At 51.6% G+C, this 13,092-nt stretch overlaps 2 protein-coding genes across 11 annotated transcripts in view; both read right to left on the minus strand.

Moving 5' to 3' along the window:
• The window catches only part of KLHDC4 (kelch domain containing 4), a 38,067-nt gene that overhangs the window by 15,712 nt on the left and 9,263 nt on the right, over positions 1-13,092 (minus strand). For 6 of the 10 annotated variants that reach the window (XM_053554520.1, XM_053554599.1, XM_053554531.1 and 3 more), the window contains one exon: positions 7,301-7,437. The exons of 2 other annotated variants lie outside the window; for them this stretch is intronic. In XM_053554520.1, the coding sequence (XP_053410495.1) occupies positions 7,301-7,437 (137 nt within the window). Of the gene's footprint in view, positions 1-3,531; positions 3,748-7,288; positions 7,438-13,092 lie in introns of those variants that run through there. 2 more of the 10 variants (XM_053554588.1, XM_053554582.1) reach the window with 2 other exon arrangements.
• Positions 852-3,512, minus strand: LOC128560968 (small integral membrane protein 19-like). Its single transcript, XM_053554663.1, has one exon. The coding sequence runs from the start codon at positions 1,405-1,407 to the stop codon at positions 1,051-1,053; it is 357 nt and encodes a 118-aa protein (XP_053410638.1). The 5' UTR covers positions 1,408-3,512; the 3' UTR covers positions 852-1,050.

Below are 13,092 nucleotides of genomic sequence, written 5' to 3' on the forward strand. Positions count from 1 at the left end.
AGCCAGTGCATCTACATCAAGGAAGTGCAGAGACCCTGCGCCCACCACACGGGCAGGGCCTGGAGAACAGCCAGCTGTGCGCTGCTGATGGGGAACCTAGGCCAGGTGGAGAGCTTGTCAGCTCCTGCGTGGGAGCCCTGTGGGTGTCTGTCCTGTGGCTGAGCCAGGCACTAAGAACTCAACTAACTTTCCATGGCAGCAGCCAAATACCACTGTTTTGTAACTAAAAAGGGAAATTTTTTCTATGAAAAGATTCCACATCCCTCTTTGGAGAAACAAAGCTACTTGAAAAAGCCCACCTATATCTGAATCTCTAGCAGGCTTTTCAACTGCTGTCACTCTTAAATAAGGAGGGTTTTTTTTTTTTTTTTTTGAGACAGTCTCACTATGTTGCCCTTGCTAGAGTGCCGTGTGGTGTTAACAGCTCAGGCAACCTCAAAGTCTTGGTCTTAAGTGATTCTCTTGCCTCAGCTTCCCAAGTACCTGGGACTACAGGTGCCAGCCACAATGATGCCTGGCTATTTCTTTCTTTCTTTTTTTTCCAGTGGCTAAATTTTTATTTTTTAATTTTACAAAAACGTTCTCATCAAAATGGCTCCAGAATTCTTGCTTCCCAAGCTGTGTGTTTATTTCTGGCTGACTGTATCCCCAGGAAATCAGAGGTCTTCAGAGGTCAAGTCTCCATCTCTGGTTACAGTGTATCTGATGGTCCCTGCAGGCTCCCTGAGCCCAGACCTCATGAGCCGTTTGTATCTGTGTAATAGACCGCTTGGAGATGCAATTACAATAAGCAAAACAGAACAAAAAAAATTGGAAAAAGTCACAGGTGAAATGAGTTTATGCAGACAGAGGGTTTTTTTGCAGTTTTTTTGGCTGGGGCTGGGTTTGAACCCGCCACCTCCGGCATATGAGGATGGCGCCCTACTCCTTTTGAGTCACAGGCACCGCCTGAGAGGTTTTTACAATGCTGTTCATAATTTAGTAGAAAGAATTAGGGAGGGTTGCTGCTGTAATGTTTAATAATCCTTATGCTGCTCATTTTCTGAGGCTTCATCCCAAGGAGAGCTGCACACTATCACCCTGGTTTTGTGGCTGTTGACAGTTGTATTTCCTTGAAATGGAATACATTTCCAGTTGCTGTCTTAAACGAATTTTGCTTATTGTATCATAAAAGTTGGGCTCTGATGTTTCTTCTGTAGATGGCACGCTGAATATCCTCCTAATTTTCCTTTTGTTCCTCTTGGCAAACATGAAGAGCCCAAAGCTAACAAGGATAACGAGCAAGTAAACATTGGTGGCTTCGTTCCAGGCTTCGTGAGCAGTGTAATCAATAGAGCTGTCATCTCCCATCGCTCCGTACCCTCTGGCCATGGGGCTCTGACCCCAAAACCTGAGCTCTTCAACCATGACCCCACTCGGGCAAGGCCAGCTCCTCCCGGAAGGAAACCGAGTCGGGCCGCAACACCACGTCCTCCTCTCTGGGAAGCGGCCCGGAGCCCCCAGCGCCGCCTCAGCCGCGCAGGAGACACCTCCAAACAGTCCAGCTGATGTGCGTCGCCCACCCCGCGATGGGCCCCACGGTGGCTCCGCGTGCGTGTCCAGGACGTGCAGGCCCCCTGAGCGCCTGTGGCGCCGAGGCCCGGATGGGGGCTGGGCTGGGGGCAGCCGGGACACCTGGCTATTTCTTTGTTGCAGTTCTCATTTTTGTTTAGCAGGCTGGGGCAGGGTTCATACTGGCCTGCTACGTATGTGGCTGGTGCCCTAACTACTGAGCTATGGGTGCCGAATCCAAATATGGAATCTTAAAAAATGAACATGTCCTACTCAGCCAGAAGTCTGCATACAGCATAAAAATACATGTGTGATGCTGTGGGAGCCAGTGCCCTGGGAATCACGTGAGCAGTGTGCAGAATGGTGCTCCACTGGGGCACGCTGCCAGTTGGCATCAGCACCAGGCCCCTTCTATTAGGCCACGGCTGTGATATGTGCAGAAAACGTATGTATCAAATATTCCTCAGGCTTAGGGTGGAGAGGTGTGCACTCAGCACACAAGCACTTCCCTGAGTTAAAGTTCACACCTCACAAAGTCACACACTACAGTCACACAGAGCTTAGTGACAGAGTGTGTTCTGAGAAGCGTTAGGTGACTTCGTCATCAGCTGGACATCACAGCACACCCACAAGCCTCGACAGGACACCAGGTTGCGCAGTGCAGCCTGCTGCTCAGCAAGGCCCTGCAGGAACACACAGTTGTAACACGGGGGTGAGTGTCTGGACAGAGAAGACGCAGGGAAATAGCACTGTCACCAGTCCACATCACACGTGCAACAACAGACATTATGCAGCTCTGCCTGTAGTAGCAGGCACTGAGCAGAGAAAGATTTCTACCCTAATCCCTGAAACTCCAAGTCACAGTTCCTTATGCCATGCCAGGATCTCCATCTGGCGGCTCAACCTGGAGGAGTGGGACCAGCTGGCTGCTCAGGAGCCCAGGCCAGGGCACCACCCTTCCTTGCAGGTCAGTCTGGAACTCAGCTGGCTCTTCCAGGTACCAATCCCATCAAGCAAGCCTGGAGTTCAGTAAAGTCCACAATACTGAGTCACACAATGCCTAAGTGAACAACAGACTCTGAACAGTGGTTCTCAACCTTCCTAACGCCACGACCCTTTAATAGAGGGTGATAACCGCTGCTCTGGAACCACATCCTTGCTTCATTTTAACTGTTACTGTTAACAGTACCATTGATGGAACGTGTGCCCCATGGTGCGTGGTCCTCCACATCTGAGGGGGCGTGTGCGCCCCAGGACTCGCAGCCCCTCCACATGCACTGACATGGTTACTCCCATCTCACAGATGAAAGAGTCGACACTTACCAGAAAGCCACTAAGCCAGTCCGTGGCAGAGCCAGAATCTGAACCAAGCTGGTCTGGCTCTCGTCTGGCTCTCGACCACTTGTAAAGATGCTAAACTGTACCAAGGGCAGGGGAGGTTTCAGCACCTGAGCAAAGTATGGGTCAGAAACCTGACTGTTTACCCTAATGGTAGTTTTCAATTCCATACCACCTTGCCTCAGTCTTAGTTTTCTACAAATTAATCACACTCAACGTACACATGGGCCCCATCTCCCCTGAACACACAGGTGGTCAGCAAACCGTTCAACGGGGAAGCCACACACACCCAACTCTCCACAAAGGGAAGGGTTTGGCTTCACAAGTGGGTGTTGCTTTTCCATCAAAAACCTTGTATCCTGCGGAGCCAGGGAGCCTTCAGCTCACGCAGCCCAGAACATTAGCCAAGGCCCTGAGGCCCAGGAAGCTCTGACCCCACTGACTCCTCATTGCCCTTCCTGCCAGAACCGTAGAGATAATCATTCCATGAATGATTCTTCTTTTACTAGAACACTGACTTACTCAGATGCAGCTCTAAGCACAGGCACTAAATGGGTTTGCAAAGCCACACACGCTGGCCACTCTCAGGTCAGAAGAGTGCACGTGGACACACGCACTTGCACACACAGGTTGTCTACTCACCTGTAAGTGCATTGATGCACACAAAGGTGTGTTAGCTGTACATGAACACTCACAGCAGCACTGTCTGCAACAGAACTCCAGCATCAGATGAGGGGAAGGACATGAGCTGGGTACAGCAGCACAGACCTGGGAACCCCAGCTACTTGAGAGGCCGAGGTCGGGGGGATCCCAAGCCCTGGAGTTCCACATCAGGCTGGGCAACATCGTGAGACTGCTTCTTTAAAAAACAACAATAACAGGGCGGCGCCTGTGGCTCAGTCGGTAGGGCGCCGGCCCCATATACCGAGGGTGGCGGGTTCAAACCCGGCCCCGGCCAAACTGCAACCAAAAAATGGCCGGGCGTTGTGGCGGGTGCTTGTGATCCCAGCTGCTCGGGAGGCTGAGGCAAGAGAATCGCTTAAGCCCAGGAGTTGGAGGTTGCTGTGAGCCGTGTGCCGCCACGGCACTCTACCGAGGGCCATAAAGTGAGACTCTGTCTCTACAAAAAAAAAAAAAAAAAGAAAGAAAAAAAAAGAAAAAAAAAAGCAACAATAACAAACAAACAAAAAAAAAACCACCCCACACAAACTCTTACTGATTACTCTCACCATCCTCCTCCATGGATACCCCATTACTTCCAGATAGTCCTTGACAGGGCAGTGTAGGGAGAGAGGACTGAGTGGGGTGCTTTCTGCCTCCTAGTAGGTGGGCTCCGGGCCTTGGTCTCTTCCTGCCTTTGAGGTAAGATGCCCCATCTGAGAACAGGTTTCCAGTGACCTGAGTCTGAGGCACAGACAGGTGCTAGATCAGGTCCCATGCTCTCCCCAGGTCTGTTTCTGATGGGCTTCTCCTTAGAATGTGTGTGTGTCTGTGTCAGAGGAGCCGGGTTCGTTATAGACACGCAGAAGATCATGGCCACCACACTACCAAGTACCACCTGGCATGAGAGGCACGAAGCTGTCACCTGCTACACAGGGACGGGACAGAGAGAGCCGTGTGTTATGACTCCAGGGAGGGGACACACCTGAACAGGCAGCTCCTCAGAGATAGAGGAAGCAGCTAGGGGAAGTGGGTGTGGTGACTCCTAGGGACGCTGCGGGGTTCTCTTAGGTGGGGGAATGCTCTCAATTTAGGTAGTGGTGCTGACTGCACAACTCTGCTAAAAACCACTGACTTATACGCTCTGAAAGAGTGACTATATGGTATATGAATCTTGTCTCAAAAAAACTGTTACAAAACTCTGATCAAGTGGGGCTCTGGGGAGCTTGGCCTTCTCATTAAGAATGTGAGTCACAGATGACCACCCAGGATGCACCAGCCCAGAAATAAATGGAGAAAGGGCCAAATCTCTCCCCTTCCTCACCCGCACTTCCTCCTCAAGGTGAGAAAAAAAAAGTAGGGCTCCCTTCAAAATGCCAGCTTTCAAAGCCCCAGAACTTTACACACAGACCAGCAGCCTTAAGTGGCTTGGCAGGTGTAGAGCAGGCAGGGAAACGCAGGTTCCTGGTCCACTCTGAGAAACACCAGCAGAGGCAGTGGGTGGGGGGCAAAAAGGAAAGACCCTGCTCCAAGAGAGGCCCAGGAGCACCTGCGACCCTTCCAGCCCCAGACCCCACAGGGAGGCCCCAGGCCCTGGCCAACAGCACAGCCCAGCAGGGGAAGGAAGCTCTCACTGCCCCCCACATACACCAGGTGTGTCCAATCCCCCACTGACAGGCCGTCCTTGGAGGGGAGGCCTCTGAACACCAGGCATGCCCCTTCAGAGCCATGCGGTTCCCAGTCCCGTGTACAGATGACTGCAGGTGCTTTCGGCTGGCAGCCACTCACTCATTCACACGGGAGGGAAAGGGGATCTGTCCACGCCTTCTCTTCCCAGCCCCCGGGTCTTGCCTCTGGAGTCTACCCTCCGCCTCGTGAAGGGCACAGTCAGAACATGGGGAGGTCAGTGAGAAGCAGCACATGAAGGTTCTGCTGCAAAACCAAGATTTTTTGTTTTTATATCAGGGCAGTTTTGCAGGCACTTCCCTCTCAAGACAGTGAAGGGGATCTGAACACAGCTGTGAGTGTGGCGTCCACATCCATATCAAATGAGGCGGCCGACATGCAAGACACAATGAACTCTAAGTCTAAATAAAGTTAAGGGGAAATGACTGAGTTCCAACATAAACAAACCCAGTTTTTTTTTTTTGTTTTTTTTTTGGCCAGGGCTGGGTTTGAACTCACCACCTTTGGCATATGGGACCGGCGCCCTACTCCTTGAGCCACAGGTGCCGCCTAACCAACCCAGTTTTTAACATGAACATAAACTGATCGCTGTGCCTAAAATAACAAGCCTTCCCCACCACATGCATGAGCAAGGAGCTGCAGAGCTGGGGCACAGGCCCGCTCCCCACGCACACCTGGCTCCTGTGTTAGGGTCGCCGGGCGAGTGCAGAGACTGCCTGCACCTGCTCTGGGCCTGGAAGACTCTTTCCTAAACGGGCAAAACATCCCAGGCCTGAGCCAAGCAGGGCAGGCCTCAATGCCCCTAAAAGGCTTGTCACTAGACAGCAGCACATTCTCCAGGGACAGTGGCTCCCACCCGAAGTCTCAAATGCTGGAGAAAGTTCTACATCAAACTGCCCGTCTCCCCGAAGCAAGGAAACATCTGACTTCCTACTATACTAGCAGGGAGATGGTGCCTGTCCTAGGGGCTTACACAGCCACAGTGCTCAGCCCAGGAGCACGCTGAAGGATGAAGCTAACAGCTCCACCTTCACTCTGTCCTTCCCTATTTATCCCATTTATCCTCTCAATTTATAAGCACACACACTGTCCAGAGATAGGTGTGTGGCGGCAGACTGCTTCCGAGTAGCAAAAACCCACGTGGTTGTGATTTGCAGAGGGGCAGGAATGCAGCACCAGCAGATGCCGGACCAGCTTCCTGAGAAACTAAGTCTTCCCACCCTTCCTCTTGCAGCCCCACTGCTTTAAACACTGATGGACAGAGAGTAAACAGCAACTCCCTCCAGGATCTACCATTGCCAGCCAGCACTAAGACCAGCACGGCCACCGAGGGCCTACCAGGGGTCCTCAAACTGCGGCCCGTGGGCCACATGAGGTGATGTGATTGTATTTATTCCCGTTTTGTTTTTTACTTCAACATAAGGTATGTGCAGGGTGCATAGGAATTTGTTCACAGTTTGTTTTTTTTTTTTAAACTATAGTCCGGCCCTCCAACTGTCTGAGACACAGTGAATTGGCCCCCTGTTTAAAAAGTTTGAGGACCGGGCGGCGCCTGTGGCTCAGTGAGCAGGGCGCCGGCCCCATATGCCGAGGGTGGCGGGTTCAAACCCGGCCCCGGCCAAACTGCAACAAAAAAATAGCCGGGCGTTGTGGCAGGTGCCTGTAGTCCCAGCTACTCGGGAGGCTGAGGCAGAAGAATCGCCTAAGCCCAGGAGTTGGAGGTTGCTGTGAGCTGTGTGAGGCCACGGCACTCTACCGAGGGCAATAAAGTGAAACTCTGTCTCTACAAAAAAAAAAAAAAAAAAAAAGTTTGAGGACCTCTGGGCCACTGGAGAGGACTCCACCTCAAGGATGTGTGAGGGCTGCAAGAGGAAGAGCCCCATCCAGCCTGCCTGGCTTCTCCACCCAAGGTCCAGAGAAGCATAAGCACGTCCCTTGCTGCCCAATGACCCAGTGAGACCGGTCGCCTAGGACTGCACCCTGTGCTCCTCCAAGCCCTGTGACACCATGGTGGGGATCTCAGAAGCGCTGACCCTGAGCTTGGGCTCCTCACCCAGCGTCTTACTTGACTTGTTCCCAGGACTTGGTGGCCAAATGCAGGACCCAGAGATCCTTGTAGTGGTAGAACTGCTCTCCGTCGGGAGAGGCAAACTCCCCTCCAAAGATCCACAGCTGTCCACCAGCCTGAGGCACCACCACTGCCTGTCAAGAGAAGGACATAGATCAGGGCACAGCCAGGTAGAAGGCCAGTTCCATGGGTGACCAGCAGTGGGCACTGTCAAGTCCAGCCCACACTCAGCCCCCTTTCCTCCTGATAGGAGGGTCCCTGGGAAGGGTGCCCTCAGGCTGACTGTCCTTGGTCAAGAGTCTAATAACCGGCGGTGGCGCCCGTAGCTCAGTGGTTAGGGTGTTGGCCACATACACCAAGGATGGTGAGTTTGAACCCAGCCCGGGCCTACTAAAACAACAGTGACAACTGCAAGAACAACAAAAAAATAGCCAGGCATTGTGGTGGGCACCTGTAGTCCCAGCTACTTGGGAAGCTGAGGCAAGAGAATCGCTTAAGCCCAAGAATTGAGGTTGCTATGAGCTATGATGCCACCACTCTACCCAGGGCAACAGCTTGAAACTGTCTCAAAAAAAAAAAAAAAAAAGTCTAATAATGCTTCATGTGTCCCAGGGTGCAGAGTCAACAGCCACTTAACATTTAGACAACAGCACAGCCCACCAAAATAGTCACTTCAAATTTGACATAAGCATTCCACAAACCAACAAATGGTATTTTTCTTGCCATTTATGTCTGAAAAAGCTGCCTATCCCCCTAAACTACCCTCATAAAAAACACACACACACAGGTGGTGCTGCGCTTGGGACATCGCCAACACTTGCTTTTAGGAAATTCAAGCAGAACAGGAAAGACAAAGGGGAGCCATAGTTGCAATGCAGGAGGAGACCACCCAGTCCAGAACCAAATCAGGACAAGGGCTTCCCGAGAGACCACCAAGAACTCCAGGTGGGGGCTCCTGTGGCCGCCTCCTTCTCAGGACCCCTGCAGCTGTGGGCAGCAGTCTACAGAACTGTCACCAGACAGATGTACACTACAGAACTTACACCAACTAAAATACAACAGAAAACTGCAGGATTGCTAATAAGCCAAGAGAAAATATAAATGGGGTATTCAAGTCCAAAAGGAGGCAGGAAAAAGACACATAATCGGGAGAAAGAGAAACAGTGATATTGAAAACATTACCAGTGGTCACATCAATAATCATTACACATTGTGCGTAAGGGAGTGCCACCAGTTCAAAAGCAAAGACTATCAAAACAAAAATCAGACTCAACACACCCCTGATTGCTCTTCATGCGCTGGGCAGCGGCTCATTCCTGCCATCCCAGCACTGTGGGAGAACCACGCAGGACCCTTTGAGTTCAGGAGTTTGAGACAAGCCTGAGCAAGAGTGAGACACTGTCTCTACTAAAAATAAAAAAATCTTGTGGGGCACCGTGATGGGCACTTATGATACCAGGTGCTCAGGAGGCTGAGGCAGGAGGATCTCTTAAGCCCAGGAGTTCAAGATTACTGTGAGCTATGACACCACAGCACTCTACCCAAGGAGACAGAGTGAGACTCAAAGTAGCAGCGTCAAGACCACAACCCGGGGGGCATACTTTATGTTCTCAACACCACAATGCACCCCAGAGAAACCCCTGGAAACATGCCAGTTAAAACTAAGTCTGTACTTCCTGCTAATGTTTGAGCTGTAAGAAAACCCTCTATTTGCCACCCCAAAAGACTTGAACAACATACGTCACACATCTGGTGAACACTTTATTATCCAGAGCAGTTTTCAACCTGTAGGTTGCAACCCACAGGAACTGCATTAAGGGGTTGCAGCATTAGGAAAGTTGAGAACCACTGATCTAGAGCTATCGATGATGCTTAAATCAAACATCCCCACTAGGCCTGTGCAGTGCCAAAGGTGGAGGCTAAGGAAGTGTGCATGGGATTCAGACAGGAAAAAAAACGAGGAGCCAAAGGCAGCTGTGACATGCCCTTGACTCAGTTCATGGCGGCCAACGAGCAGGCGTGAGCACAGCGAGTTAGCATGAGTCGGGAAGTCTGCCCAGGTGGGAAGCCTTGGAGCCTCACAGTGGCCAGAACAGTGGGTCCCAGTCGAGCACCTATGACCATTAACTCAGCACCTGCAGCTAATTCATAGTTACTCAAAATCTGGCACCTAGCGGCCTTGAGGCGAGAAGGCCTAATACACTCCACCCCTCCAGGGTGTAGGCTGTTTCTGCCTCAATCTACAATCTACGACAGTCTTCCCCGCAGGTCCCTGCGTGAGGGCATGGAACTTCGCAACCATTTATCACACCACCACCACACGCTAGGATAGCACATGATAGCCACAACAAGACATGCAGCAGCATGCAGGAAACAGCAGCGCAGCTCCTCACGTGTACACTCCACCACCAATTCCCAGGGCTGGCGTCTGTGCTGTGCCCCTACAGCTTAGTGGTCCAGTCCTGGTCCCAACCTTCAATAGCACACGTGGTCCAGCAACAGGAGCTGCAGCAATGACATTCCGCTGCCAGAAGGGCCTCCCTGCTCTGTGCCTGGTCAGGCAGAGCTGCTTCTCTGCCTCTGTGGCCTGGGAGCACCTCTCCCCCCACAGGCCCACTCGGCCCAGCAGGTGCCTCCGCGGCCTTCCTCCTTCTTTACCTTTGCTGCTCCACCACCCTGAGCTCGGTGGCCTCTTTCTCCAAGATGACACTTGGGACTCAGCTCCCTGAGACGGGTCTGCTGTTGGGCGCCCCAGTCCCACCTGCCTCCAGCAGGGCCTCGATGGGTGGCACTCTCCTTGTGAGCTGCCTGTGGAAACCACTCAGCTCCTCACGTTTACACCCCACCTCCGCTTTGGAGGACTGTGACTGGCCATGTAGCGTGGCCCCCGCTGCTGCCACCCCTCTCCATGTCTGCCCAGGCTGTGTGAGGTAGGACTCCCAGCTGACCCTGATGGGGCCCATCTGCAGGGCCTTCCCACTCTCACTCCTGTGAGCTGCCTGCCTACAGCCACAGGACCTGCTTCTTGAAGATGGCTGCCTCAGCTTCCAGAGCCTTCCACTGCTGCCCTACTGCCCTGCAGCTCCCCCACTTCCCCACCAGCTCCTTGTTGAGCTCCTCCCTGCTCTCCACTTGGCTCTGGCCTGCTTAAGGGTGTTCCCATGACAAGTCTTCCAGCTGGCTCCTGAAGAGTCTGCGTCCAGCCCCGGTCTGGCGTCCCCTCTGACTTTTTCCTTGACTGGGAGCCCCTCTGCTTTTCCCCTCTAACAGGAAATGTTGTAAGGGAACAGCTCGCACGCCTGGCCTCTTGGCCTTCCTTGATTCCTATTCTCCCTCTTACCCTGTTTCAGGGGTTGGAACCATTGCTCTGGAGCCAGCTGCTGCCATAACTCTTGCCAGCTGCAACGTGCCTTTCTCTACTCAGCTTGCAGCAGCCAGCACAGAGCTCTCCTCCCTGGAAAGTCCACCTCAGGCAGCCAAGCAGGTGGCGAGCCTTGGCCTTATACAGTGGCTCCAACTCAGCACCAGTGACAATCACTGAAGACGACAGGCACCTGCCAGCTCATCACATGTACTCGGAATAGCCTGCACCTGACGGCCTCAGGTGTGAGAGCCTAATTAACTCAGAGACCCCATAGCCTGCCAGTGGGAAATTAGATGGCACACACGTGTTGAAGCAGACGGCACAGAAGTCAAGCGATTATAAAAATACACTGTTAACCCACCTTCAACAGGTGTGCTTTAAAAAGCCTAGTTATTTCTAATAACCTGCCCTGCTCAAATATTTTTTAACTAACTCTTAATGGGTAAAGATAAGTATATGGTTCTATATCACAGTAACAAAACAAGAAATAGTGAAAAAAGAAAAGTTTCTTGGGTTAAGAATAATGAATGAAATGGCTAATTAGGGGGCTGACAATAGGAGCTTATAATTCAAACCCAAAAGTTTCTATTTAATCTCAGCTAAATGTTGCTTCCGATTAGTTTTAGGTCATAACTAAGCGATGAGCAGCACGGGACACAGACCAGCAGGAAGGGATTCTGCTGCAGATGACGGACCAGTGTCCAGTTTCTCCAAAAACTTACTTTTATCAAGGTCGGTTAGAACTGACTGAATAAAAAACACACAGGACTTTCAAACGTCCTCCACTACGAGATTATTATTTGCTAGAAGATAACCCCAAATGAAATTTTATCTCAAAACCTGGGACATTAAGGGTGTCTTAGAGTTTGCTTTGAGAAGTGGGCAGAATTACTGCGGCATCCTGGCACTGTCCTCGTCTTTGAAGAGGCTAAGCGCAGTGTGAGCAGGACTGCTCCTCCGCCCTGCTGAGGGTGTCTGGCTGGACTGCAGGGATGGCGTAGACACAGGGTGCCCCAGGCACAGACGCTCTCCTTCCCTGCATTAGCAAACTTCCTGAGGGTTTATACCCTACACCCATTCTCACAGGAGAGATTAATTTATGTGTACTGGAAATAAAGCAACAAAAACACCCTTCAAAATACACACACATGGGGAGGCGCCTGTGGCTCAAAGGGGTAGGGGCACCGGCCCCATATGCCGGAGGTGGTGGGTTCAAACCCAGCCCCAGCCAAAAACCGCAAAGAAACAAACAAACAGCTGGGTGTTGTGGCGGGCACCTGTAGTCCCAGCTACTTGAGAGGCAGAGGCAGGAGAATCGCTTGAGCCCAGGAGTTAAGAGGTTGCTGTGAGCTGTGAGGCCATGGCACTCTACCCGGGGTGACAGCTTGAGCCTCTATCTCAAAAAAAAAAGAAAAAAAAAAAAATTTTTTTTTAAAATACACACACACAGCCATGTAGTGGCATGCACACGGTGGTTTTCAAGCAACCATTTAAGCTGCTGGCAACTGGCTACCCCTGGGTCTAATCAAGGCAACAGCCAAGTCAGTGGCCCACGGCACCTGCTGAGGGGCACAGTGTGGCCGCCTCCAGCACCCCCCTCCCTGCTCATCCACAATGCCGCGCTGCCCAGGCATCTGGGTTTGTTGTTAACTGGAATAAAAGCATGTCTGGAAAACCGTAAGTTCCCAATCCTCCCTCCAAATGCCCAAATGAAGAGCAACCAATGAGTCTACAATAACACAAAGACCCGTGAACAGACTCTGTCGGCCCAGCCTCAGCCAGACGTCATCAGGACCAAGACAGCACAAAAGAGGGACACCCTTAGGAGTGTCCCCAGCAGGATGGGGCCGGGCACACAGAGCTGCCCGAGTGCTCCCCGAGGGAGGCCCGCCTGGGGGACTGCGGCAGGCTACTACTCAGACTGACTGTGGGGGACACGTGCTTAGTTCAGTGTGTACTAACTCTCCCCAAACTGCTTACTATTATATGCTAAAGCTAATAGGAACATAGTTGTCATTTTTTTTTAACCTTCTCAAACTTTCCTTTTTTATCCTTTCTTATGAAAAATGCATTTCATTTCAAGTGTTTTAGTTATTACTTTGGGGGAAGAAACCACCCTGTGAACTGCATCCTTAGCAGGCCAGGCACAAGCTGTCCAGAGCGCAGGCTGCCTCCTTCCCTCCCGGAAGCAGGGCTGGAGAAGAGAGAACCGCTGGAGCCCACAGATCTCTGTGTCACTATCACACCCTCAACACAAAGCACAACCCTTTATTTCCCTGGGCTGCATTCACTTTAATAAAAAACCAAAACTCTCAAATTACACAGTAACATTTCACCCTCCAAAATCCAGGACCTTTTCTTTTTCTTCTCCTTTTGCCTCCTGAATGATGCAAGAGAAGGTGAAGAACCCGACTTCTGACACGGC

The sequence above is a fragment of the Nycticebus coucang genome, chromosome 2, assembly GCF_027406575.1.
Source record: "Nycticebus coucang isolate mNycCou1 chromosome 2, mNycCou1.pri, whole genome shotgun sequence".
In the NCBI taxonomy this organism is placed as follows: Eukaryota; Metazoa; Chordata; class Mammalia; order Primates; family Lorisidae; genus Nycticebus; species Nycticebus coucang.